This window comes from Mirounga leonina, unplaced genomic scaffold, assembly GCF_011800145.1.
Source record: "Mirounga leonina isolate KUSES-001 unplaced genomic scaffold, KU_Mleo_1.0 Mir_151, whole genome shotgun sequence".
Classification (NCBI taxonomy): Eukaryota; Metazoa; Chordata; class Mammalia; order Carnivora; family Phocidae; genus Mirounga; species Mirounga leonina.
Window position 1 is genome coordinate 2,713,837 of NW_023270377.1, and position 27,792 is coordinate 2,741,628.

At 60.7% G+C, this 27,792-nt stretch overlaps 1 protein-coding gene across 1 annotated transcript; it reads right to left on the bottom strand.

The window, feature by feature from the left end:
• Positions 1-6: 6 nt before the first annotated feature.
• Positions 7-27,694, bottom strand: ESPNL (espin like). The gene is made up of 9 exons (XM_035006768.1): positions 27,401-27,694; positions 26,069-26,259; positions 24,173-24,359; positions 21,663-21,845; positions 13,396-13,527; positions 6,981-7,092; positions 5,843-5,946; positions 4,940-5,131; positions 7-3,065 (listed from the first exon to the last, which is right to left on the bottom strand). Exons 1-9 carry the CDS (start codon positions 27,692-27,694, stop codon positions 1,458-1,460), a joined length of 3,003 nt encoding a protein of 1,000 aa, XP_034862659.1. The 3' UTR covers positions 7-1,457.
• Positions 27,695-27,792: the final 98 nt, after the last annotated feature.

The following is a 27,792-nucleotide window of genomic DNA, read 5'->3' on the forward strand; positions in this document are numbered from 1 at the left end:
GGGCTCGGTGCCCACCCAGTGCCGGGACTCCCTCTGGGCGCAGGCGGCTCTCCGCTCGCTGCGGACACGGGGGCGACGAGCACAGTCGTGAAGGCAGCGCAGGGATAGGAGGCTTTCCGAGCAAACTCACCTCCAGTGTCGGCTCCACGGCAGGGTAGGAGCCGAGCCAGCGCCCCCTCCCTTCCCAGCGCTGCAGCCCCGACTCCACCCCCTCCGGAGCGTCCGGCGGGCTGGCTGGGAGGGCTCTGTGCCCCAGCCGACACCCTGCCTGCCGCCCTCCAAGCTCTGCAGGCGGGTGAGGACACTGCAGGGACCCCTGTGCCCAGGGGCCGGGGCTGCCGGGAGGGGCTCCCGGACGCACTGCCTGCTGGGGCCACCGCACAGCTGAGCCACGCCTGGCCCCCACGGCCTGGGTGGGCACCCATCCTCTTGGCTATCATGGGGGCGGGGGACAAGCCGCATCCCATGGCCCCGCCGCGGGGCTCTGTCCCTAGTGCTCCTAGCGCCCTGTTCACTCAGAACGCTGAGGCACGGGCGACTCCTCTGAGGAGATCCAGCTTTCCCCTTGGTCCCTCGTGGAGAAGGCTGGGGACGACATCCAGGGGCCACAGAAAGGGCCATACCCCGCCTTCCCTCTGCCATGTGTCCTCTAGGTCTAACAGCTCCCACTTGAGGGGGAGGCGCCAGTCTCCTCTGCTCCGAGCTCCCTTCGGCCACTGCTTCTCTGGGGAAAATCCCTCGCGTCCCTGCTCTCCTGAGCCTGCAGCGGGGGCCCTGGCGCTGCCTTGGCCCGCGGGGCTGGTCAGCTGGAGGACGGGACAGGAGGCGCACGGGGAGCCTTCCCTTCGGGGACCAGCTCCTTTGCAGACCCTGGGGTGGGGGCAGGGCACGGCAGCAGAGCCTGCGTCTGACAGCAGGTGGCTGCCCTGGCTGGCCGGGACCCCCACGTGGGCCATCTCTCCACCCCAGAGAATTTGGGAGGGCCTGGCAGGAAGCTCCAACCCGCAGCTCGCCCAGTTCACAGATGGGGACAGGGGCCTGGGGAGGGGAAGGGAATGGTCCAAGGTCACCGGAAAGAGGCGGACAGAGAGGCTCTGGCCGTGGCTGGAGCCACCAGCGCTGGAGGGACGGTGGGGTGGGACATGAGGGGCACTGGGAGGAGGGCCCACAGGAAACGGGCTAGCACCCGAGGTGCCCACAGAACCCGGGGGCGGAGGGCCCGGGGCTGGGAGGTCAAGTCCTCCAACTCCAGGCCGACGGGGTTCCCGGTGAGGATTCCGAAACTGAGCTGCACGGCGGGAGGAGCCGGTCGCAGTGGGACTGGAGGCGGGCATTAGCGTCTGCCAGCCTGGTCTTGCGGCTCACCTGGCCACCAGGTGAGTGACAAAGGGGAAAAGAGCGGAGAAAACCGAAACCACCCCCCACACCACATTCCCAAAGGCAGGCCGCCGCCTGTCTCACTCTCCAAAGCTGAACATCTCGGCTTCTTTCTCCTTCCAGAAGGCGAAGCTCCGGTCAATGTAGCCGCAGATGTCCTCACTGTTGAAGCTGCTGCGCTGGTGGCCGGACCCCAGCCTCTGGGCTGCAGGCTCGGGGCTGCCGCTGGGGGCGGCGGCATGAGGCAGGGGCCCGAGGGGCGTCAGGCCTGACTTGCGGCCGGGCTCCGGGTCCCAGGCGGGACTTCGGCTGGAGCCAAAGAAGCGGGCTTTGATGTCCTCGAAGCCGTCGGTCCAGGCCCGGCGGCCGGCGGCCACCTCGTCGGTCACAGCCTTGTGGAAGGCCCGCACGGTCTCCCAGCCGTGGGCGCCCAGGTGCTCGAAGACCTCGAAGCAGAGCAGGTGGCGCATCTTGCGTTCCTCGGCCGGCAGGTCACACTCCAGGAGCTGGAAGTAGCCCAGCATGAAGAGGTCCAGCGTCAGGCTGCCATAGGGCATGGGCGCCCCGTCCACGTGGGGCAGGAACTGCTCGGGCGACAGGGGCCCGCGGGGCCGCCGGCTCAGCCGCCGCAGCTGCCGGGCCGGCACGTGCGCCAGGATGGCCTTCCAGGTGCCCAGCAGGTGGGCGATGGTGCTCCGCTGCTGCCACAGCTGGCCCAGCCGGGGGCCCCCGCTGGGCGGCGGGGAGAGCAGCCGAGGGCCCCCGGCTGCCTCCTGCGCCCGCGGCCCGGCCCGGCGGGCCTCCAGGGTCCTGCAGGCCGCCGTCTTGAGGGCCGGTGTGTAGGCCGACTTCTTCCAGTGGCTGAGGAAAAGCATGACGATGCGCTCCTTGCGCAGGTTGGCCGGGTCGGCGCTGGGCACGGCTCCCGCCTCCGAGGGGCCCTCCTCGCAGCTGATGCCTGAGTCGCTGGCCTCCTCTGCGTCGCCCGCCCCGGGTGCCCCCCCCACTGGGCCGCCGCGGGGCTGCGGGGCTGCGGGCCAGCCGCCTCTCCGGCACTGCCCAGGCCGGGCCCCTGCCTCACAGGGGCCTGGGTTTGGGGTGCAGGGCGGGCCAGGGGCTGACTCGAAGTTGCCGCGCAGCGTCCGCACGGACACCCCGCACTCCTGGATCTCGCGCTGTGCCTCGCTCCTGGGGGGGCTGGCAGGGGCCTCTCCGCGGGCCTCCTGCGGGGGCCGGCCCGCGGCCTTCTCCTCGCCCGGCACCAGCCCGTTCATGCCCTTCAGCAGCAGGGACATGCTGCGCACCAGGCGGGCGATGTGGCTGCACCAGAAGGGTAGGGGCTGCTCACCTGGAGCAGCCTCCGAGGCCCCCGCGGGGCCCCTGGGCTCGGCCGCTGGGGCGGGGGCCTCCTCACCCTCTGGTCCGGGTCCCCGGGGCAGGAAGTGGCTGTTGACCGTGATGCTGACCAGCGGGGTGGGCAGCAGGGCCTGCAGCTCGGCCGCCAACCGGCCCAGCTCACTCTCATACTCCTGGCAGCGGCGCCTCAGCTGCAGGTCGGAGATCTGCTTCTCCAGGTACACCAGGTCGTCCTCCGTCAGCAGCTCCCCGAAGGGGCCCAGGATGGCCCGGTGGCTCTGTGAGTACCGCCAGGCTGCCTGCTCCGTGGGGCCCACGCTCCCGCGCTCACCCTGGGCACAGGGAGGCCAGGTCAGCCGGGGCTGAGGCCCCCGTGGCCTCGCAGCGGGGACAGGGCATGTTCTTGCTGGACACAAGGCCCCCGAGGGTGGCCTGGCCCCCGGTGCCCCTGGGGACCCTAGCCCAGCCCCTACACACCAGCTGGCCCTGCCCAGATTTAGAGCAGAAACAAGGACGCTGGCCGGCCCCGGTCCCGAGTCTGAGGCTCAGGGCAGCCACTCTGCCCTGTGGGGGCCCAGTCTTTGCCCTCAGAAGACGGGGCCTCTGCTCTGCCACCCCCACATCCTCCCAATCTCATCTCCTCGCTGTCCAATCCAAAGGGTCTCTCTCCTCAGAGCCTCCCAGGCCCTCCCCCCAAGCTCCAGAGCCTTCTGTGGTTGGATAGCAGCCTCCAAAGAGGGCAGCTTCTCCCACCCAGCTCTGGGTCCTCCTGGTGGCTGCCCTGGCACCAGGGTCCAGCCCCGCCCCCCAGTGCCCACGGCCTCTGGGACAGACACAGAGGGGCCCTGCGCTGGGCTCCCTCTGGGCTCAGGCTCTGTGCCAGCCTGATCACAGCTCAGAGCCCCCTGAGGGAGGGGCCCCAGTTCACAGGGAAGGGGCCTGAGCCACCACCTGGTTGCTCAGAGGCCCGAGATTGCCTGGCGCCAGGCAGGGCTCTGCTCTGAGAAGTCCTGATTCCTTGGCCCAGCAGACCCAAGGGCACGGAGCGGAGCCGCCCAGGGATGAAGGCTGTGGCCAGGCTGGGACACCACTTCCCTCAACACGCCAGGTGAGGATGACACGTAGGCATCAGCCACCTGTGGCTACACAAATGGAATGTGGCTCGTGCAACTGAGAAGCGGGAGTTTGACTTTTGTTTCATTTTAATTAATTTAAACGGCCACACGTGGCTAGCATGACCGCGTGGGACAGGGGAGCTCTGACCACAGGCTGTATAACACTCACCATTCAGACAAAATCCTATTCCGCTATGTCCCCCAGCAGCTAGACGAAGCCTGCTACCACCCAAGTCAAATCACAGCTTCTCTGCTCGGATTCCCAAAGGCTCCCCAGGGGCCTGATGGTGAGCCGTCCTGTTCCCTCTCTGACCTCACCTCTGCCCATGACACCTCATTCACTCTGCTCCGAGGTACCAGCCTATTCATGCCTCAGGACCTTTGCATGTGTTCTCTCTGATTAGAGTCACTTGTCCCAAATCCTCACAGCGTTCCTTTTTCTTTCTGGCTCCTGCTCAAGATTCCCTCCTCAGAGAGGCTGCCCCTGAGCACCCATATGGAATACCCACTCCCCTTTGCGCGGCTCTGCTTCTCTCCGTGACACCTGGAATCACCTGCCCAGCCCAATCACCCTGCCTTCCCTGCTGGAATATAAGGGCTGGGAGGGCAGGGCCGGTCCCCTTCACTGCCCGGCACAGGGCCCGGCACAGGGCCCGGCACAGGGCGGAGGTGGGGTGAAAACCGTTGGACAAAAGAACATGTGGCTACAGCACCTCTGACGCAGGTGAGGAGGCTCCCAGCTCCCTGATCTGCTTCCACTTCACCGTCCCTCAGAGGAGGAAGCTGGGGCCACAGAGGGGCACGCAGTGGGGTGCCTGGGTTTCCAGAGTCGAGGTGTGGGCTCAGGCCCCCCACCTTCCACGTCTACCTGCCAGGACAAGCCTCCCGCCCCGCCTCCCCTCTGCGGGGCTCGGGCGGGTGAGGGGCGGAGTGGGGCCCCGCCCCCGCCCCGCCCCGCCCGCCGGGTCCCGCCCCGCCCAGCCAGGTCCCGCCCCCTCTCCCGGCGGGCCCCGCCCCGCCCGCCGGGCCCCGCCCCCACTCAGCCAGGTCCCGCCCCCTCTCCCGCCCCGCCCTGACCCACCGGGCCCCACCTGGGCCTGGGGCGCGGGCTCTGAGCCCAGGCGCGCCTGCAGCTTCCGCACCATCACCTGCCGCTTCCACTCGGGGATGGGCCGGCCGCGCTCGTCCCGCGTGGGCACCAGCCCGTCGAGGTCTCCCGAGGGCAGCCTGTCCAGCTGCTGCACCGCCAGGCAGTTCGGGGCGTCTCCCGCCACCATCTCTCCCTGTGCGGACTCAGGCTGGTCACTCAGGGCTCGGAGGGGACCCCGCCCGGGCCGGTGCGGAGGGCCACACGGGGTGAGCAAGGCCCAGGGAGGAGGGGGAGGGGGTAGGCCAGGAAGACCCAGCCTGGTAAGCGTTGGCCTCTGAAGGCAGGGATCCCCGGGGTCCGCTGTGGGATCCAGGTATGTGCGTGGGGGGACCGCTGGCTGAGAGGCAACCAGAGATTCCTCCCCTCTTCTGTACATGGCAGAGAGGAGGTTGCCATGTGAATGAGCAAACGGGTACAGTTACATAGAGAAAGTCCGGTGGCCAATTCTGAACTGCAGGACTTGTCAGAGCCTTTAAGTGTGCCCTATAACTCTCCAAGAGGGACAGCACCATGCAGCATTTCCCAAACTTGTACAGAACATCTCAGGGGCTGAGAGTTCCCAGGACCCATTCAAGGAAAGGGTGAGCTGGATTTATAAAGGCCTCATGCCCAGAAAGAAAAAGAGAAAGGGGAGCCAGCCTCCTCCAGGGAGTCCTGGGCTGGGTGGGAGCCCCTGAGGAGGAGGGCAGTAGACCCCAGGCCCACCCACCCATGGACAACTGCATCTCTGCCCCAGAAGTGACCTGGCCTGGGCGCACACAGGACTCTGTGACAAGAGGCCAGCTGGGCTTTGAGGGTTGGCTGGGGAGACGGGGGGACAGGGGTGTGGAGTTGGGAGGCATACCGTGGGGACGGCCATGGCGCTGGTGGTGACCCATGGAGGCGCTGCACAGATCGTCTGCTCCCTCAGGAGAGGCTGGTCAGGCCGGGCTGGGCTGGGAGTCACCACTGCTGGGGGAAGGGAAGCAGAGTCAGGGGGCTTCCCTGAGAAGGCAGGGGATGGGGGTAGAAACCCCTGGACCTGGGGCACAACTGGCCTTCTGACCACTAGACTTGGAGCCAAAGACCCAGCCAGTCCCCCAACAAATGCCCCAGGGCCCGGCAGACTGATTCATTGCTAGGGCGTCCATGGGCCCCTGCGGAGCTCCCCAAGCCTGGCCAGTTGGAGAGCTTGCGTTTTACCCCCCTCACCCCTCGAGCTGGGAAGGGCAGAGGGTTGGGTTGGGTGGTCTGGAGACCTAATGCAGCCCCATCAGACTGCAAAAGATCAGAATTCTCCTCTTACTGCCCCTCCCCAGGGCCGCACCCCAACCGAGAAACACATCCTGCATCACACACACACACACACGCACGAACACACTGCATGTGATTATAAAACCACGACCCATGCATGAAGCGGTGCTTACCCTCACAAATATGGGGCCTGCTGATATTGTTCATGCTGTCCATTTCATTTTGCTAAAATGGTCCCAGTTCCCTAAGAATCAGTGACCTGCCTCTGCTAGCCCACGGATGCTCCGCCTGCTGGGGTCTCTGACAGCAGCCTCAGATCCAGAAGGGCCCCGGGCCCTAGTGACCTGACCTTCGAGATTTACCTCTGGACAAGCCGAAGCCCAGAGAGGGAACGAGGCTGCAGAGGATCACACAGGCAAGACAGCCAGGCCCTGGGGGCTCCGAGCTCACAGAGGGACCCTGGAGGGCGGAGCAGGGGGCCATTTAATTGCAATTACAAGTGTCCGTCAAGGAAAATGTTGATCCTCACTTTAAGGAAGGAACCAAGGCAGTGAAGGAAATCTGGGAGCAGCTGGGGCTGGGTGACGGGAGTGCGGGCTTCAGCTCTGGCCTCACTGTGGCATTGCCCAGCTCCTGGAGTCCGCTGCTCCCCCAGCCCACCCCCTCGAGGGACCTTGCAGGTGAGGCCAGCAGCACCCACTCCCGGCACCCACGGTCCAGGCCAGTCTTCTCTGGAGATGTGTACTCACGGGTGGGGCTCCCGAGCCCCGAGCCCCTTGTCCCATCCTCCTGGGAGTGCCTCGCGGCTGACAGCAGAGGGGGCGGAAACGGAGGTGGCGGTGGCGTCATCAGGAGCCGCACCTGGGGGCGGACAGACCCGGTCAGCAGGAGGCCCGGGTGGGCCTGACGTGGGCCACCAGCAATCCTGCCGGGGCGGCGGGGGGCATGGCGCAGGCTAATCCTGACCCAGTCTCCCTGAGCGGGCAGGCTGCCATCACCAGCACCACCAGGTGGACGCCCCCTTCATCTGAGGGCCTGGCTCACAGCCTTTCTCTGGAGGCAGCTCAACCCGGCAGCTCCGGGTGCTGGGTCGGGGCCGGGTGTCCGGCGTGCGCTTACCTCTCTGGCCTTATGAGATATGCGTGCACACACACACACACATGCATGCACACGCACGCACACCCTCACTGTCCCCAACTTCTGTGCTGAGACAAACGGCCTAGAACGGCTCCCCTCTCCGAGAGGAGAGCAGAGCGAGCACTGTGAGGCACTTGCAACACTTCTCAGACCCACAGGTGGGGGCTGTGTGGCTGGGGCCACACCCCAGAGCCGGGGCGCTGTGCCCAGGACCCATCATGCAATGTCCAGGCCGCTCCCCTCCCCAAGGCCACAGGGAAACAGAGATCACCAAGGTCAGCCCCCTGGCACTGCAGGGGCCCCCAAAACTCACCCCTACGCCCTGCCCCATGTCCGGGGCAAGGCACAGACCTGACTGTGGCCCCCTCTCCTGCCCCTGGGGAACTGACTGGTCGCAGCCAGGAGGAGCCCTTGACCTGGACGCATCTCCCCAGCTCAGGCCTGAGCAGCCTCAGCTCTGGGGACTGACCACCAGAAGCCAAGACTTCTGGCCCGGCTGACCTAGCGAGCAGGCTGCTGACACCCGGGGGTTGTGAGCGTTGGCACGGCACTTGTCTCCTCATGTCCCTCCTTACGTAGCAGAGAAATTCTCCAGGACGACACCCGAGCCAAGCTGGTCACTTTTTGGGTTAAAGCTGAAAAGTTGAAGTCCGGCCAAGCCCATCTCTCGCGGGGGCAGACTCCTGGGCTCGCAGCTGCACCGGCGTCCCCGTGAGGCCCTCCTGCCGCAGGGCTGCCCCCGCTTGCCCCTCCAGCAGGCAGGGCCACAGCTGCGGGCCCTCTGAGCGCCCAGCCCGGCTGTCAGACCGCAGCTCCGCACCCCTCCTTGCCGTGGGCAGTGGAGGTGGGACAAGCCTCCAGGTCGGTGCTGGAGAGAGCCCTGGGCAGGACATGGACGTGTGGCCTGGGGCTGGGACCGTGTCAAGAGGGTGTGGCCCATGCTGCCGCTCAGTTTAACGCTCTGCTGCCTCTGTCTTAAAACGCTTCATCATTTTTGAGTAAGAAGCCCGGGTTTTCATTTTGCACTGGCCCAGCGCGCGCTGTAGCCGGTCCTGCTGGGGCAAACCCTTTGGCCACTCTGAGTGTCCCCTTGCTCAGTCCCACCTCCCGATCCCACCTTCTGGCTAGGAGGCACAGACCTTAGGGGCCACCCCAGCTTGGGGGCGCCCTCAGGAGAACCCCTGACCTGCACCCGCTGCCTCCAGCCCCTCAACTGCTCTCCCATCCAGGACCCTCCGCCCACTGTGGCCGCTGAGAAGGAACACAGCCTGAAACCCCACCTGCCTGGCCACCACGCACCTCACACCTCAGTCCTTCCAGGAATCCGTGTGGAGAACCCAGGAGCCCTGGAGCTCCGTGGGGGGGCGTCCGTCGTCCCCCGGCCCGGGGGGACCCACAGAGGCAGGGGCTGGGCTGAGCACAGGGAGCTGCCACTGTCCGGGGCTGTCAGGCTTGTCCCAGCTGCCGCCCTTGGGAGCGGGTGGTGTCGCATTAATATTTGAAGGCCGAGGTATCAGGTGGCCAGGCGGGCTTGGGGCTGGGTGCGGGATCCCTTACCATGGCACCTTCACCCTCCACAGGGCAGGGGCCGGGGAAGCAGACCCTCTGGGGATGTGGGTGAGACCTGAGATCCCTGGGTCACCGGAGAGGGAGAGGCCAGCCAGAGGAAAGCCCCAGTACAGTGTCTCCACCCCCAGTGGAGCCCCCAGGGCACAGATGGGGAAACCAAGGCTCACAGAGGGCAGGGGGCTTCCTAAAGGCCCCAAGCTGGCATGTGGTAGAGCCGGGATCAGAATCTTATTTGAGACCCCAGTCCTTGTTCCGGGAGCCGCTTGAATCCTTAGGTCCGGGGCCATCAGCATTAAAGGAGGAGGCGGATGGGTGGGCCTCTGGGGGCAGGGGGGGCCCTGACACTGGTTGGGTTTCTCGCACTCCTGCCGAGGACGCAAAGCCCTGACTGCTCTTTACATGGCCATATCTCAGGGCTGCATTTGGAGGGAGGGACCCAGAGGGATCTTACTCCTCACTATAAAATGGGGGTTCCCCAAGCTCAGCGGTCCTCAGCTGTGACATAAACCTCCCGCGTGCACGGTAGCCATCTGGACCCATATCGCATCACACAGGGACTTGGGGGGGGAAGAGGACCCCATAAAACATGATGCTTGCTCTCTACAGTGTGTCTTGGACCCAGAACTCTAGTGTCTTCTTCCAGCGTCCATGACGCAGACATCGGCCGGCTTGCGAGCTTTAAGCAGGGCTGAGTCAGACCCCAGAGCCTGGGGCACAGCTAGAGAGGCTGGCTGTCAGTCTGACAGAGGATGGCTGAGCTCGGGGAGGGGCCTCCCCTCCTGCCTCTGGCCCCTCTCCCTAAAGGAATCTGCTCTCAGAGGTCAGGGACAAGAAGCTCCCCTCTCCCCTCAGAGCGCAGGGGAAGACCAAAGGGGCAGGAAGTTGGTTTGGGGCGCAGGGGAATGCTTTGTGCAGCACCCGCAGCCTGGGGGACCTGGTGCCACTCTCCTGGCCCCGGGCCACATCCTGCTCCCCACTCTCCAAGGAGAAGCGTGAGGGAGTCACTCCCTGGGCCTCGGTTTCCCCACCTGTAAGTCAGGAAGGTGAGAATTATGGAGGGTGCCTGGCAGGGCCGGCACTGGGGGGCTCAGACCTCATTGGCGTGGTGTTCACCTGGGAGTTCTACCCAGGCCCCGTCCGCTGTGCTGTTTTGCAGGCGGTGGGAGAAACCCACATCCTGACACTAACAAGTCTGCAAGGAGCTAAAGGAGCTCAGATGTGGGGCTCCGACCCCTGGGTCCTGACGGCTGGGCACGCACGGCCCCGAAATCAGGCAATTGCCCTGAGGTCGGCGGTCGTCTGGGCCTGGGCTGGGGCCTTCCCGTGGCCTGCCGCCTCCTTTCCCGTGTTTTTGGTGAGATTTGAGCAATGCTGTGCCTGCCATGCATTATACATCGAGGACAGCCGTGGTGAGCCGGGTTACAGGCCTGTAATGCCACCCGGGCTGAGAAAATCATGACCCACAGATGGGCGCCGGACTCCGGTCACCATGGCTGAGATTCGGTTACTGGCTGCACAGCCGGGCCCCACCCCTCCCTGGAGAGGAGGCTGCCCAGGGGAGTCCCTTGCCCTCTGTGGGCCTCAGTTCCCCAGCGAAGATGAAAGGGTCCTGGAGCCCTTCTGACCTAGGGGAGGGAATTAGCACCCGCTGGGTGTCTGAGGAGCATCTCCTGCCACGAGGCTCTTCTATCATACTGAACAGATGAGAAACTGAGGCTCGGAGATGCTGCCAACTGGCCAGCGCTCCCCAGCCAGGAAGAGCCTCTCCAACCCTGGTGGGTGTGAGTATAGGGCCAGGGGCAAGCAGGACAGGTGGGTGCTGTGGGGGCGCTGGGGGCTGGGCTTCCCCCCTTTGGAGGGTCATGCTCGTCATCCAGGACTGCTGTTCCCAACTGTCACCACCTGGCCAGGACCTCACTCAAACCCAGCCCTGCAGCCAGGAGCGCCCCCAGTCAGAGGCCCAACCCTTCATTGTGCAGAGGGGTGCCCAAGGGCCAGGGAGCAGGAAGACGTGGCCCAGGCTGAGGTGGGGCCGTTGAGGCAGGGCTAGCGTGGCAGCGGGTGAACCCAGGTCCTGCAGCCACACCAGTGGAGGGGGCACCTCTCACAGGGCAGGTCTCACCACCACCGGTCTGGCCTGGCTCCCCAGGCTACCTCCCCTGAGACCCACGGCTCCCCAGGGGCAGGTACGGGCCGCCCTGTGTGGCTATCACCACCTCCCTTGAGCCCAGCTTGGGAAGAGGCCAGCATGGCGACCTTTGGATATTGCGTTTCCATCAATATTGCATGAGGCGCTCGGCACCCCCTCCCCAGCGCGGGGGCCCACAGCTGACACCCTGCCCTCCCGCGGAGCCAAGTCTGTGCATGTGAAGCAGGTGGCCTGGTGGGGGGTGCGTGCCAGCCGGTGGTGAGGGACCCGCACCCCAGCTGCCCTGGGCGCTCACTGAGGGAGGAAGGGAGGCTCCAGGCCTAACCCTGAGTCCCACACAGGCTCCCCAAGCTCCCTGCAGATACAGCAACAAGCCTCAAAAGCCAAGGGTGTGTGGACAGGCTGGGCACTGCTGGTCACAGGCTGGGGCGCGGAGGCCGCACGGTCAGCCCCGACTGGTTGGGGAGTCCTGAGAGAACAGAACTCTGTCTCAGACCCTATGGTGATTCCGGGGAGACAGCGGGACAGCCCGAGATGCGCCGGTTCTCCACGGCCCCGGGGCCGTCGGGAGAGCACCCAGAACCCCAGCCCCCGGCTCCCCAAGCTGGGCCAAGTGGCCAGGAGGGTCTGGCAAATGTGCCGGGGCCTGGGGATGGAGGGCTGAGGTCGGAGGTGCTGCCGGGACAGGAGGCCCAGGAGTGGCTGGGCTGAGGACATGCCGGGACCTGCCCCTGGCAACAGAGCCCCGCCCGCCCCGCCTCCTGATCTCAGCTTCTAGGTCGGCCCCAGGTACCACATGGGGGCTGGGAGGGACCCAGGTGGCCGGGACATTCCCAGCCTGTGGACTGTGGAGCTCTGCCCGCTACACGGGGAACCCGCCCAGTCCCACAAACTCCTCAAACCCGAGCCAAAAAGACAACCTTTTACCAAACAGTAACCAACAGAACGTTTGTACATAAATTGTGTCATAAATAAATGACTTCAAGCAGTTAGGGCAGTCCTCGGTGCCCAAACCACAGCCGGCTGGGAGATGGGTTTCAGGTGGCAGGGAAAGGACCGTCCCATAGGCCTAGGACCAGGGAGGACTGCAGCTCTGCCTCAGTTGGTCCTGGATGCTCCTGAGGGAAAACGAGGCGCAGGAACCCCACAGTGAGACCAGGCATGGGGACATCACCTCTGTGGATCTCGGTGCTCTCACCTGGAAATGGGGCCACGTGATCCCAGGGACACTTCCCAAAAGGGTGGCCACTAAAGAAAACTGGCAAAAGCTGTGGCAGGTTGGGACTAATTTGTCATAGCAGCTGCCTTGGGCCTGGAATGGGGACAGGGATGGGCGGGAGGGCGCTGGGGGGCCTGGCTCCACGTGGACCACACTGCTGACCTCACCCACGAGAACGCCCGTCCACCCACCCACTTGTCTGTGTTCATCCACCTGCTCACACGCCCATCTGATCCTCTTCATTCAATACATGTTTGTGGTGGCCTGTCATGCGCTGGGGGCTGGGGCTGGTAGGACGGATGAGATCCTTGTCCTTATGGATGGGGAAATGGCTCAGCGGGGGGTGGAGCCATGAGGGTCATACCCAGATGGGAGCACGGGACTGGAACCTGCTGCCTTCTGGACTGCCACGGGGCTCAGGGCTCTGCTCTCACCCTGGGGTACCCTCAGTCTGACAATGTCATCCCACAGGCGCCCCAGCCAAGGTCCAGCCACAAGCCCAGCCCTGGTCCCCACTGTAGCCCGGCCCAGGCATGGCCCTGCCCCCTGTCTTGACCCCTGCCACCACCCCTGTGGGAGCCCCAGTCATAGCCCCGTCCCAGCAATGGTCACGGCCCCAGTCATGGCCCCTGTCCAAGCCTCTGTCACAGCCCCTGTCCCAGCCTCTCTCACGGCCCCTACCCTGGTCCCTGCCATAGCCCATCACAGCTCCTGCCACAGCCCCATCATGGCCCCAGGCATGGCCCCTGTCCCAGCGCCTGTCACAGCCCCAGTCATGGCCCGTCTCACAGCCCCAGTCCCAGCCCCTGTCCCAGCCTCTCTCACGGCCCCTACCATGGTCCCTGCCATGGCCCATCACAGCTCCTGCCACAGCCCCATCACGGCTCTGTCATAACCCTTGTCACAGCCCCTGCCATGGCCCGGTCCCAGCACTGGGCCAGCTTGTGGCACCGCCTCTGTCCTGGCCCAAGACCCTTTTCCTGGGAACAGCATGGGGTACACAGTAAGCTTTCTCCATAACTTGGCTGTCAGGGCAGTTGGGGGCCCTGTCAGCCCAGCCTCTGGGCTGGGTGGGCACTATGAAGCTTACCGGCCGGGCGCTCTCCCGCAGGAACTGGGCACAGTCCTGGTGTCCGTGGTACTCTGCCAGGTCTGCCGCCGTGTAACCATCTTCATCTCGTAGGGAGGGGTCCACGTGGTGGGAGACCAGTGTCTGGCAGCACTGCAGGGAGGGGACACACATGTGACCACTGCACCACCTGCCTGTGCCCATGGCATCCACCAGGTGCGATGGAGGGCAGGCACCGTGCTGCCCCATCTCACAGGTGGCAAACTGAGGCCACCAACAGCGAAGGAACCTGCCCAAGACCCTGCCGCTGTTCACTGCAGGGAGAGGGCTCGAATCTCCAAGCCCCACCCACAGCGGCCCCGTCCAGGCAGCGGCAGCACCGAGCTCTGTGGGCACCAGCACACCCTCGTCCCAGAGGGGAACCAGGTGCCCGCGGTCAGGAACTCGCCAAGGGCTCGGCTGGTAAGTAGATGTACAGCCAGCATCCTGGCTAGGCAGCCCGATCCTGACCCGGCCCTTGTAGTCCATGCTCTGGGCTCCAAATGCAGAACCAGTGTCTGTTTGTACAGCAATGCTCAGAGCTGTGTGTCATTTTCACAGAAAGAAATGGGAAGATGGGACCATGGCCTGATCACTGTGGGATTTGGGAGCAGGGGGTGGGTGATTACAGATGGCCAAGATCTGTGAGGTGGCTGTCCCAGCAGCAAAACGTGTGGGTGGATGGATCCCATCAGGGAGTAGAGACACAGGTCCCCAAGGACAACAGAAAATATGGACTAAATGTAAAAGTCACCTTCCTAAGCATCAAAGAGGAATAACCAGGCCAAGCTCAGGAGACAGAGAAAATCTGAAGGGATAAACCTACCACTCAGAAGTGTTTTTGCCCTAACAACACGCTGATGCAGGAGAAATAATGGTTCTTCCGACAGCCCCACAGGACTAGAGAGACCTGCAAAAGCTCATGGTCCTCCAGAGGTGAGGGCTCCGATTTATCACTTAGTGCTGTAGGCTGAGGGCTCTACCCTCAGAGTAAAGGTAAACCGGAAGCCAGCCAGCCCTCTGCTACCCTTCATTCAGTGGGCCAGGGAACCTCGAGCCTGGAATGTGGACTGAGACGGTCCTGGGCTCATGATTCCTATGTATGCCTGACAACCAGAGGCAAGGCCTCACCTGACTCCTACAAATCGTTTTTCAAATATAAGTTACAGTATACAGTCAGACAAAGTCAGGAGCCCAAAGAAATAAGATACCACAACGAGAACCAGAAGACCCAACCCACAAGGAAACAGACCCACAAAGACCCAAGAACTAACAGATAGAACACAGCTGTGCTTACTACTTTCAAGGGAATGAAAATCAAGCTTGAAAATTTAGGCATGGAATTATGAACTATGAAAAGTGACATGGTAGATTTGAAAAATGACTATTAGTAGGTCAGGAACATAGAAATAATAACCAAGTTAAAAATTGAAGCTGTAGGATGAGTAAACAGAAAATCAGTCAGAAGCAGCAATCCAGATGCAGCACAGACAGACAAAAAGATGAAAGCAGAAACGGTCTGCAATACCATCTGTAATAGTAATCCCAGAAAGAGAGGGGAAGCAGAATGGGTGCAGAAGTCACATCTGAAGGGATAATGGCTGGGAATTTTACAGGACTTAGGGAAGCACCAAAGCACAAATTCAAGATGCTCAAGCAATCCCCAGTGGGAGAAATAAAAAGCAATCCACCTCAGGTCATCCCCATAGTGAAATTGCAGGAAACCAAAGACAAAATGAAAACCCTTAGAAGTGACAAGAGAAAGAAGGATTATCTTCAAAACAGTGGCCCCTCTCAGCTGACTTCTTTGTAGAAACCACAAGGCAATGAACACATGTCATTTTCCCAGCACCAAAGGAAAATATGTGGAAATTCCCAAGCAACAATTCTATACCCAGCAAAAATCTCCTTCAATACTGATAATGAGATAAAGGTGCTTCCAGGCAAACAAAACAAAATGAAACAAAGAATTGGCCGGCAACACACCCACACTAAGGGAACATCTGAGGCATCAGCTTCAGACTGAACGGAATCAGACTGAGTGGAAGGGATTCCATATGGAAGGCCAGAGATGCCAGGAGGAATGAAGATGACAAAGTGGTAAATTTGTGGATAAGTTTCAATAAGCCTTTATTTCTTGACTGAATGGAAAACAATAATGTCAGATAGGGTTTTTTTTTTAACTGCAGAAATAAAACACATTAAAAATGGTGTGACCCCATCCCATTCCAGCCTCATCCCCACCTTGCAAGCTTTCCTGCTCCCTTCTTTCTTACCACTAGCCTCTAGGCTGTGCCTTGAAAAGCTCAAACCCATCACGGGAAGCTAGGGGCTGCTGGGGACCATCGTGCTCACACCCTGGAGGCTTGTCTAAGAGATGGGGAAGCGAGTCCTTCCCATGCACCTTACTGCACCAGGCATCATTCTGGAGCGACACATAGACCACTCATTCAGTTCCAATGTCACCCTGTGAGGTTTATTACCATGCCTGTGTTACACAAGAGGACATGAGGCATGGAGAAGGACAAGAAGCCTCCCCAAGGTCATACTGCTAGGAAGTGGGGCAGCCTGGATTCACAGCAGTGGCTCTAAGAGCCTATGAGCTTCATCAGCACCCTAGACAGAGGACCATCACAGGATGATGCAGGGCAGGAAGACACCTCGAGGGTAAGTTAGTCCAGGCTCCTCCCTGCCATTGGTCCCAATGCCCTCTTTTTACTGCAAACGTTTTCTGACACCCCATTCACTATTCTTTTTTTTTTTTTTAAGATTTTATTTATTTATTTGACAGAGAGAGACACAGCCAGAGAGGGAACACAAGCAGGGGGAGCGGGAGAGGGAGAAGCAGGCTTCCCACGGAGCAGGGAGCCCGAGGCAGGGCTCGATCCCAGGACCCCGGGATCATGACCTGAGCCGAAGGCAGTCGCTTAACCGACTGAGCCACCCAGGCACATAGTGAATAGCCATTCACTATTCTAACATTAAGTCCACTGAGAATAAAATTCGCCTGCACACATAATTTTAAAATAATATTATACTCTAATATAAAGGAGAAAAGAAAAATAATTTATAATTTGAGAAACGTGCATTTTCCTATGTGAGTATTTGGGCATGGCTGCACCAAAGACAAAGTCTGATGCCCGTATCATGAAAAATTAAGAAAGGCACTCAGATGGACAAAACAGATTGAGTGTTGTGCTTAGACTTCTGGTTATTTCCCCTCTCATTCACTGCCCTAGAGCCAACTACTCTGCAAATTGTATAAAAATGTTCATGTTATAAGGGCACCTGGGCGGCTCAGTTGGTTAAGCGTCTGCCTTAGGCTCAGGTCATGATCTCAGGGTCCTGGGATCAAGCCCCACAGCGGGCTCCCTGCTCAGTGGGGAGCCTGCTTCTTCTTCTGCCCCTCCCCCACGCTTGTGCTCTCATGTGCGCATGCTCGCTCTCTCTCAAATAAATAAAATCTACAAGTAAATAAAAATTTAAATAAATAAATATGTTCATATTAGAAATGACTCTTGTCCAGAGAAAGGCTAAATGCAAAATGTGTGCACCGGAGTGCAGTCAAGGATTTCCCTGCCAATACTGACTGGTTTTGCATCTATTTGTGAATTCACTTCATTATTCCTTACCTGTGAACTATTTGTTTGTTTACTCCTGGTTATATGAATTACTTGCCTTGTCCTTACTGAGTTAAATAAAAATCTTTGACACAGGCTCATTTTATAGTTGAATGAGCATCATGATTACAAGCACTTTCAAAAATTATCCTCGAACGTACCTATCCGTAGAATCACGTTTGGGCGCGGCCATCAGTGATGCCATTTTCCCAGACAGCGAGTGGTTCGTGGTAAAGCGCTAAATAAAACAAGATACTATCCTCCCTCAATTGGACAGTAGGAGCATTCTTGGAAAAGCCTTCTAATTACATGCATGTCTGATCCACTGGGAAGTTGGGTGGGGCATGGGACCTTCTGTCATTGTGCAGGACTGCCTGGGGAATAGCAGGTCCCCTGGTGTCCCCTCCACCACGAGTGCACCTCAATCACTGTAAAACCAAAAACAGCCCTGAAATTTCTGACCCCCACTGCAGAGGGTACTGCCCTGATGAGAACCAAATACTCCTGTGGTTCTCGAATCCTTGGTCATGTCCTAAGCAAGTGCTCAATAACTATGTGTTGGATGAGTGAGTATTTGAATGGAGGAGAGTGAACGAATGGACATCAGAGGCTTTGATGAACTAACCGGCACTCACCGGCACCTTTCATAGGACCAGAAGGTTGACTGAAGCAGTCGTGCTCTGGATGCCTCTAGGAACTCCTATCATACTCAGGAGTGAGTTCCCTTCTTGAACAGTAAGTTAGGTAGAGAATCACCAATGAGGTAAAACCACTCATCTGAACCCCGAGAGAGCCTTATTTACACCTGCCTTCTGTCGTTTCCTTTTCAACCTTATCAGCAAAGCCCCAGACCACACCCCATCTTATGGCAACTTCCTCCGCCAAACAACCATGGCGTCGCATACCCTCCTCTTGAGATTCATGGCAGCCTCTTGACTCAGCATTAAACCTAGTTCCATGCTGTCACCAGTGACCCCTCACTGCCAGCCCCGGCTCCTGCTCTCTGCTCTGTTCTAGCAGTTGACCATGTCTAGCCATCTCTCCCTTGCCAGAAATCTCGCTCCTTCCCATGTTCACACACCACTTTAAGATCCATCATCTCTATGAATTCTTTCCAGATTAGCTGAGCTAATGCTATTCACACAGATAGTTCTTGAAATTGTATGTCACAATCCCCTGGGGAGTTTTAAAAAGTCCTGACACCTGGGGGCTCCACTCAGAACCAATCAAACCAGGATCTCTGGGCAGGTGGAGCCCAGGTGTTAGGATACTTTAAACCTGTCCTGGAGATTCCCAGCGTACAGACAACTCTAAGAACGACCACATCGGCACTATACACTACATCTAAAATCCCAAACAAAACGTTAGCAAATTAAATTCAGCTATATATAAGAGGTAACATATCATGATCACATTGTATTTACTCCAGGAATGCAATGTTGGTTTAACATTTTTAAAAGTAATCAGAGTAGAAAGGAAGGTCTTGAGATATTTGCACACCTACATTCACTACAGCATTGTTCACAATAGCCAAGAGGTAAAAGCAATCCAAGTGTCTCCTGATGGATGAATGAATAGAGGCCATGTGGTCCATCCACACAAGGGAATATGATTCAGTCTTCAAAAGGAAGGATATTCTGACACCTGCTTCAACATGGATGAACCTTGAGGACATGATGCTGAGTGAAATAAGCCAGTCACAAAAGGATAAATACTACATGATTCCACCAGAGTTGTCAAACTCATAGGGACAGAAAGTACAAAGGTGGGTGCCGGGGGCTGTTGGAGGGGGAGCAGGTAGATGTTTAATAGGGACAGAGTTCCAGTTTTGAGAGATGAGAACTAGGAGATCTGCTGTATTAACAATGTGCATATAGTTAACATCACCGCACCATACACTTAGAAACAGGAGGATAAGCTTTTTTTTTTTTTTTGAAGATTTATTTGAGAGAGCGTGAGAGAGAGAGAGAGAGCACGAGGGGGGAGGGTCAGAGGGAGATGCAGACTTCCCGCTGAGCTGGGAGCCTGATATGGGGCTCGATCCCGGGACTCCAGGATCATGACCTGAACTGAAGGCAGACACTTAACCAACTGAGCCACCCAGGTGTCCCAGGAGTGTAAGTTTTATGTTATGTATCCTTTACTTCAATTTAAAAAGCAAAAGCAAGTAATCGGTATAATTCACACCATTCAAAGAATAAAGACTGATATAGTAAAACAAAAACATGCTAAACAATCATTGCTCCCTTTGGAGGCTGCTAGGACACCAGCTCTTTATTCTGAAGTTTTATTCTTAAAAATGAGGGGAATCTGACCAGCTAAGGAGCCTAAGGAGACCCGAAGACTAAATGTGGTGTGGTATCCTGGAGGGAATTCTGGAGCAGGAAAAAGACATGAGATAAAAACTAAGGAAGTCTGGGGGCACCTGGGTGGCTTAGTCAGTTAAGTGTCCCAACTCAATTTTGGTTCAGGTCATGGTCTCGGGGTCATGAGACTGAGCCCCAATTTGGGCGGTACGCTCAGCATGGAGTCTGCTTGTCCCTCCCCCTCCCTTAACCCCTCCCCTGCTCACACTCACTCTTGAGCACATGCCCTCTCTCTCTCTCTCTCAAATAAATAAATCTTCACAAAACTAAGGAAATCAGAATAAAGTATGGGCTTTGGTTAGTAATACTGTATCAGTTTTGGTTCATTCATTGTGACCATGCTGATTAAGTTGATAATGATAGGGGAAATTGATGTGGGTCTGTAAGGATTCTCTGTCTGTACTAGTGTCTCGATTGTTCTACAAATCTAAAATCATTCTGAACTATTCTAAAATAAGAATTTATTTTGAAGTTGTGAGGGGAGATCAAGCATTAACCTAGGCTGCCTGGACAAAGTATACTTCTGGAACTGCTAATGGATCAACAGACTCACCAGACAAATCAGTAGTGTGTGGCTCCTGCTTAGCCTCCAGTTACAGTGCAATCAGGGAGGTGGATGTGGATGCTATCAGCAGGCTGGAGCGGAGATGACAGTAGGACCTTACTGTGAATTATTTTTAGGTGTGATAATGGTTTGAAACTGTGATAACAAAGGGAGTCCTTATCTCTTGAAGATGTCTGCTAAAGTATTTCTGGCTAAGACGATGTGACGTCTCTAGTTTGCCGAGGGAGTGGTGGAGGGCAGTGCGCCAGCTGGGCATTGCTGATCTCACACTCTCCTGTGCGTTTAGGATTTCCATAATAAAAAGATTGAAAGGAAGTCTGTTCTTGGCTTGGTGGCCTGAGTTCTTTTATTTTCATATGCAGAGAGGGTGAGGAGCCACCGACCCTTGGCTCATCTGTTCTTGGCTCCTATTGAGTATTTCATTTGAAGAAAGCCACTGCTCGTTCCTGAGCAGCCCCGCACTGGCTGGGCTCAGGGCTCCTCCGGTCCCTCTGGACTTGGGGTCCCCTCACCACCTCCGATTCCTCTGTTGTCACGTAGTGGGACAAAAACAAAGATTGCAGGGCTATGTGCAGACTCACCCTCTTCTCCCAGGCCTGCTGAGGACCGTTCTTCCCCCTTCTCCAGCCCCCCCACAAAGGTTCACCCTGCCTTCCCACCTGCTGCCCCCTCCTTGTCTAGGAAGGGGTGGAGACAGGGGAGACAGCTAGGGGAGTGAGCCTGCAGGGCTGAGTGGTGTCTGAAGGAGGAGAGGGTAAGGGTAGCTGGGGTGGAGGGTGGGGAGGAGTGGAGAGTCCAAGAATGACAATTTTCGCAGCGCTGCTGTAAGCTGGGATTGAGTCTCCTTTGCTTTCTTCAAAAGGAATGGGTGCCTTCCCGTGATGCTTGGTTGCTGCAGTTTATTTTACTTGACACGAATGACACTGGGCCGCCTGGGCCCCAGGCACACTTTGGGTTCCAGCTGGGAGCAGCTGTCCAGAAGCAGAGACCCCAACTGCATCTCAATAAAACCCTCCCTCTGGACTAGCCCTGCCTGGCACACCGCTCCTGGCTGCAGCAGGCTGAGCCCCTTTGGAGACAGTGCTACGTGGAGCTGGGTGGGGCAGGCGGAGGAGGAAACCTGTGTTTTGCTCCCAGACTGGCCTTGCCTTTCCGTGAGGTCAGTGTGCAGGTGGTGCCCGGGGCAGGGGGCCGGTGCCGATGGCTCGGTCTATTCTCAGTGTTGGACCTTAAATATGTAAATGTCACCCCTGCTGACTCCGGGTTCTTCGGTGTTGTTTCCGAGGGACTGGGCCATGTGAGCCCCCAAGATTTATTGGATGATAGCAAAAGGGCTAACCTCACGCCCCCGGCCCAGCCCGGCTCCCTGTGCTCACAGCAGAGTGCCGCAGCCAAGGGCTCTCCTGGGACGGGCGACACACCCCGGGAGTCTCTGTGCAGAGGAAGGGGTACGCACGGAGGGGAGAGCATGGATTTTGCTCCCAGGTAGATCAGAGTCTGGATCCTGGGCAGTGACTGCCCATCTCAGACTCATTTTACCCACCTATAAAAGGGGAACCGTGACTCCTCTCGTATGGGGCTGCTGAGCGGGTTGACTTATTTTTGTAGGAAGTGCCTGGGAATGGGGAGCTCTCAGGCCTGCCAGCTTCTGGGGGCCCCCGGGCTCTACTGTGCAGCTTCCCACCTCGCCGGCCTTACCTCCATTTGCCCGTTCTCTGCTGCATCATGGAGGGGGGTCCCACCCCAGGAGTCTGTCACGACGGGGGCACCCATCAGCAGGAGCCGGTCTAGAATGGGTGTGTGGCCTCCTCGAGCTGCAAAGTGGAGGGCTGTGGCCCCCTCGTTATCCCGTGCCATCAGGCCAATGTCGGTGAAGGTGACCTGGGGAAGGTGGGGGAGGAGGGCCAGCTGAGGAGGTGACCCCTCCTAGGGAGGGGGTATGGGGGAGGGAGCTCGGCACAGAAGTGGGAGGTGACCCTCCCCAGAAGCCCTGGAGACAGCCGGGGACCAGGAAGTCAATGAAACTCCAGGGGCCAGTTCTAGAAAAATTCTGCCTTCCTGATGGAAGGGGCTGGTGGCTGTGGTGTCACCCCTGTTTCCCCCTCCTCCTGCCTTGAATGTGGCCAACTTTCACCATAAAGGAAAGGCCGGGAGAGCAGCAAAGATTCAGCCGAATGGGGCTGGCTGTCTGATCCAAAGTCAGCAGGTTCCTGCTGCTTCTATGTGCCAGGGACACTGAGAAGGAGGTTCAGTCCAGTTGTCACCTGCAGCCAAAAGCGTGCTGGCTGATCCCACAGTCACATGTGTCTGCTGGGAAAGGAACAGTGAGCCGGGAACAGAGGCCCTCCCGTCAGCCAGCTCCCCAGAGGGAGAGGGCGCCCAGCCCCGGAGGGGGGGGCCAGGTCGGAGGTGGCAGGGGGGCGGCAGGGGGAGTCACGCTGGAAAGGCCTTTCTGGCCCTGAGAGCCTGTGGCCCTGGCTGCTCCCTGGGGCTCGGTGGACACTCCCCTCTCCTGCCACCCTCCCTGCCCCCTCGAGAGCACCTCCCAGCGCTCTGAGCTGTTGCTTCTCCCCCAGCCCACCCCCAGGGCCGCGTGCTGAGCCCCCGCTTGTGCAAAGTCCTACGGCTGGGACTCGGGCTCACCCCAGGGCCCAGGAATCCAGGTGCGGAGACAGGCACATTTCTGGGGGGACCACGGTCCGAACCGGAGGGGGTCCGAACGACAGGAGAGGGAACGTGAGGAGGACTCCGCGGGAAGGCCAGGGTGGGGCTGCAGAGCTTCCTCTCGGGAGTGGAGCCGCCTTGGGGGGGGCGGGGGAGGCAGCCCATGGGAAGTTGCCACCTCCCTGCGGACCCAGCCCGCACAAAGTGTGTGAGCCCCCGGTGCCTCAGGGGCGAAGGGCCAGCCTGGGAGGGAGAGCGGCTAAGGGAGCCTGGAGGCAAAGGCTGATGGCTCAAAGACCAAGCGGGTGGCTGGATTTCATCATTTGTTCCTTCGCTGGATCAACATCTCCAGAGCCCGAGCTCGGTGCCAGGCTCAGGGATGCGGTCCTTGCCTCCCGGAGGCAAATGTATAGTTTATCAGGTGTTGGTGCCGTGGAGGAAAGACGGCAGGACAGCAGGACTGAGGGCCAGGTGGGGTGGCGCCATCCTAAATGGATGGGCAGGGAAGGCAGTGGGGAGGCGCCACGCACAGTGGGGACCCTGCTGGGGAGAAGGCCCCTCAGGGAGGGAGGCCAGCCCGCTGGAGGAAGAGCAGGGCAGAGGCCCCGCGGGAAGCGTGGGAGGTTCGGAGCAAGGAAGGGTTGTCTCGTCTCCACCAGTGGCCAGTGTGGCCTTCAGAGATGCCCGTCAGACCCTGCCGCCCATGGATCAGAGTCCCTCAGTGGCTCCCAGTCCCTCAGGAAAGAGCCCTGGTCCCCTCAGGGCCTCTGCCTGTCCCGGCTCACTCTGCCCCACAAGCCAGGCTCTCTCCAACTCGGATTAAAAGCTGGGCCCTCCTCCTTGTTCTGGGCATGACCTTTTGCCCAGCCACCCCGTGCCCCTCCTCAGGCAGACCCCCTACTCTGAGATACACACACACACACACACACCCTCCCCGGGCTTCTGTAATGAACCCTCAAGGGTCCCAGAGACCTTGCCTGGTCTGGTTTCCTGTGGTCAAAGCAGGAAGTCCCCAGCTCATCCTGGGAAAATGCATCCCCCTCAACACGGGCCACTGTGTGTTCTGGGGTCTCAGGGCTTCCTTCCAGAAAGAGGCCCAAATCCCCCTTCCCTGGGTCCAGAACGGAAGAGACTGGGGGCTCTAAGACAGAGAGCAGGAACAAGTGGCCGAATGCAGGGCCAGGAACAACCAGTGCCCGCTGGGGCCACCTGCCCTGAGGGCGCCAGGAAAACCCCCGGGACTCCTGGGGGAGGGGTCACAAGAGTCCCCCCTGCCCTTCCGGGGCCACTGCCTGTCAAGGCTGCACTCCCGGGCCCAGTCTGGGCCTGCACACACCGGTGCTCAAAGTGATGGCCGGGCACATCTGATCCCCCACAACCCTGTGGGGTCCCCGGTTTTCCTGTGGGCAGGCTGAGACCCAGAGAAGCAGAGCCCCCACCCCAGCCAGGCCCTGCTTGCTCGGAGGGGGCTCTGGGGCTGAGGAAGGAGCAGGTGCTGGCCTTTCTGCGCCTCCCATGCCCCAACACCCCCGGCGCCCACTTACCAGCCAGACGGCCAGCGAGTAGTGGCCGTGGGCAGCAGCCGCGTGCAGCACATTCATGCCATCGAGAGCACGCAGGTGCACGTCGGCACCGCAGTCCTTCACCAGAAACTGGGCCAGGTGCAGGTGGCCCTCCTGGCAGGCCAGGTAGAGCGGAGAGGCCCCACTGTGCGTCCGCCGGTTCACACTGCTGTGGGGGAAGGTGAGGTTCAGAGGGTGTTTGGTGGGGGTTGCAGGAGGCAGGGGCTGCCCCAACTAAAGGCCCAGATCAAGGGGATGGGAGGCCCAGCCCTTGGCTGGTCTGCTTGTGCCCAGCCCCCCCTTAATGGCTGAGGGGCCTCCTAGCTGGTCACCTATAGGGTTGTACAGGTTGTGCACTGCTCAAGGGCACCGGCAGCGCCCCCCACACCCCATAACCCCCTTGCCCCGACCACTGGGATCCTGGAATCCAGCTCTGCACACTCCCCATCAAGCCGTTCAGCTGTTCACGGTGCTGGGGCTTGCTGGTAAGTGAACGGCCTAGGGGAGCCGGCAGCGGGCAGGTCATTAAGCCTCCAGAGCCCAGGGCCTGCTCTGCAAGAAAGGGCATGGTGAGCAGTGCCCAGGCCTGGCATCCGAATTCCAGGCTCCAGCATGGACAGACTGGAGGAGGGTCATGGGAGTCCCCCAAGCCTGCTCTGCCTGAGCTGCCGTGGGGCCAGGTGAGTCCTTGGTCCCCAGTGGAATGCTGCAGGGAGGGACAGTCCCCTACCCAAGGCCGAACCCAGCCCCCGGTGACGCAGGCTTCACCCCGTGGTCGGTGCCAGGTGGGAATGGGGGTGCTAGGGACACCTGAGACACCGCAGGCACACTTGTGTGTTTTAATGTGAAGTCTCCAGGTTTTACATGGTAAAAACTACTTTAAAAACGGAGTCTAACGGACCCTCTGTGGCTGGCCAGGCCCAGGGTGCCCACAGGGTCCGTAGAAGCAAGTCCCAGGACCTTCGCCAAGGGGGTGGGATGAGAAGACCAAGGAAGAGCTGAGCTCTCGGGCCTTGTGGAGAAGCCGGTGTGGGGCAGCAGGAAGAGCCAGCCCTGCAGCCTAACCCCCAGAAGGAGAAGAGGCGCGGCTGGAGGCAGGTGGGTTGAGGTGGGGGGAAGGCTAGGTCAGGTGTGGGGTGGACACTAAGTCCCACACCCGGCCAGGCCCGCAGCCCTGGGAATGGTGGCGGGGAGGCCATGTGCATGACGCCCCCGGACGGCCCGGCATGGTGCCCACGGCATCCTCAGTGTGGGCCAAGGACTGGACAGGCTCTCAGGAGGAGGAAGGGGAGCCTGGCTGGCCCTGCCTAGGCTGGGCCCATCCCATCCTTGCCACTCCCAGTTTGCCCAGCACCAACTCTGGGCAGCGGGCACAGGGCCACCGGCACGAGACTGGCCGCCCCGGAGGGGTGCCCAGTGCAGGGGAGGGGATAGTGTGGCAGGGCAATCCGGGGTGCCCTGACTGGGGCCTCAGTACCCCCCGAGTGCACTGTAGGCCTCTGCTCTTTGCAGGAGACTGGAGGGTGCCCACCTTCCCAGCTGGGGGAGCGTGGGTCCTGACATGCCCCCAGGCTGACCGAGAACAGTCGCGGGAGCTTCCCGGCCCCTCCCACCGCCCCCCGCGCCGCTAGGACGAGCCTGTGTCTGGCCCGGCACTGCCCTCGGCCGGCAGGATCAAGGTCCTTGCCCCGCTCTGAGTCTCGTCGGCCCTCCGCCGCCGCTCTGGCCCCACACTGTGTGCTCCCTGTTCCCCTCCAGTGCCTGCCCTGCAGGGCCCACGTCCCCGGCCACCAGCCTGTCCCCCTCTGCCCCCTCGGCGCCGCCTCCCTGGCGGCTGGCTCTCGCAGACGGCCGACAGGGGGCACTCTGTCTCCTCACCTGCCGTGGGCCGCAGCCAGGAGCTTCAGGCAGGTCAGGTCGCCGCTCACGGCGGCGTGATGCAGGGGCAGGGCCCCCTCCAGGGTCTCCAGGGAGGCCGCGTGGCCCTCCCGAAGCAGCCACTGCACCAGCAGAGGGTGCCCGAAGCGGGCGGCCAGGTGCAGCGGAGAGACGCCCGAGTTGTCTTGGTCCTACGGGGCACAGAAGGGCAGGGAGCCTGTGACAGGCGCAGCCCCGGCTGGGCAGTCCCAGGGCCCAGGAGCCCACCGCCCAGCCCGCCCTGCCAGCCTGCCCTAAGGGGGTCTGCTCTTCCCTCTCTGCCGGCTGAGCCAGGTGGCCCGCTCGGGGGAGGAGGCAGGGCGGGAACGCAAGTGCAGGTCTTCCAGGTCCAAACCCATGATCCCACTGCACCCGGGCCCCTCTGTCCACGGCAGTCATGGCCCTTCCCTGCACTCGGCTCCCAGCGGGAAGGGCTTCCACGGGCCCATCCTTGCCCACGTCAGGCTCTGTGGCCCGTTACCGGTCCCGGGGCCCTGCCTCTGGGCCTCTGTCCCCTACCCAGCTGAGCACCCACCCGCCAACCACGATCCTCGCGGCCCGAAGCACTCCCATGGCAAGCAGCTGGCAGGCCTGGGCATGCTCCCAGGCACGGAAATGGGCACCGCTCCCCCTCCCCCGCTGCCGCTCGGGTTGCGGGAAGAGCTGAAGGGGCCGGTGTCTTCCCTGTCCAGGACCCGGTGCCACCTCTCGGAGGGCGCCCTTCTATGCCCTGTCGGAGCTTGCCCACTGTCCCAGGTCCTCCACCTGGACAAAGGGACACCAGGCAGGCAGGAAAAGGGGGAGGGCGGGCCCGGCTGCAAAGGCCACGGAGCCCTGGAGACCCTCCTTCTTCCCAGTGCCCCCCACCCCCCAGCAGGGCTGCTGTCACCCGCCGAGGCCTCCCGTCGTTCAAGCCGGGCGCACAGCTCCTGAGCCCGTGTGCCCACTGTGCTCCTCTACAGACCTTTGGGAAGCAGGCCCCCTGGATCCGGCCTGATGGGAACGCGGCGGCCCCCTTACCCGGCGAGGCCAGGCGCTCCGATGCGGGGAGGGCACGGGGAGAGGGCCTGGTTGCTCTGGGCCTGCCCCGGGGCGCACGCGGTGGGAGGCGGCCCGGGCTTACGAGGGCCCGGTGCTGGTTTGGGGTGAGGCGGGCCTGCCTCTGCCGTGGGGCTTGCACGGCGAGTCCGAGACAGAAGCCAGAGCTGTGGTGCCCAGGGCGTCCGGCTCCCAGCTCCTGCTCCCCCAGTCCACGGGGACGCGGGCCCCACCTCAACGGCTCCCCCCACTCACCTGCAGCCCACAGCCCCCGTCGCGCACCAGCCAGCACAGCTCAGCCAGGCTGCCCATGGCAGCGGCATCGTGCGCAGGGGTGGCCCCGTTGTGGGCCCGCTGGTTGCCGGGCAGCTCGGCCTGCTGCACCAGGAACTTGACACAGGCCAGGTGGCCGGCCCGGGTGGCGTGGTGCACCAGGCCAGCCCCCAGGGCGTCCACGATGCCTGGGCCCAGGGCGCCGGCCTCCAGCAGCTGCTTCAAGGTGGCCAGGTCCCCGTCCTTGGCGGCCGTGAGCGCCCGCTGCTCCTCCATCCTCCAGCCCAGCCACTCGGGGGCTCTCGGCGGCTCACGCACAGGGCCGGGCTTCCTGTTTCAGGCGCGGACGAAGCTCCCAGCTCCGGTTACCCGAT

Excerpts from the sequence above, each read along its gene's own strand:
- ESPNL (XM_035006768.1), bottom strand. The coding sequence starts at position 27,694 with ATGGAGGAGCAGCGGGCGCTCACGGCCGCCAAGGACGGGGACCTGGCC. Across the intron at positions 13,528-21,662 it reads CAGAGAACGGGCAAATGGAG|TGCTGCCAGACACTGGTCTC; the intron begins GTAAGGCCGGCG and ends CCCTCCCTGCAG. Across the intron at positions 5,947-6,980 it reads GGGGCTCGGGAGCCCCACCC|TGGTGACTCCCAGCCCAGCC; the intron begins GTGAGTACACAT and ends TTCCCCCAGCAG.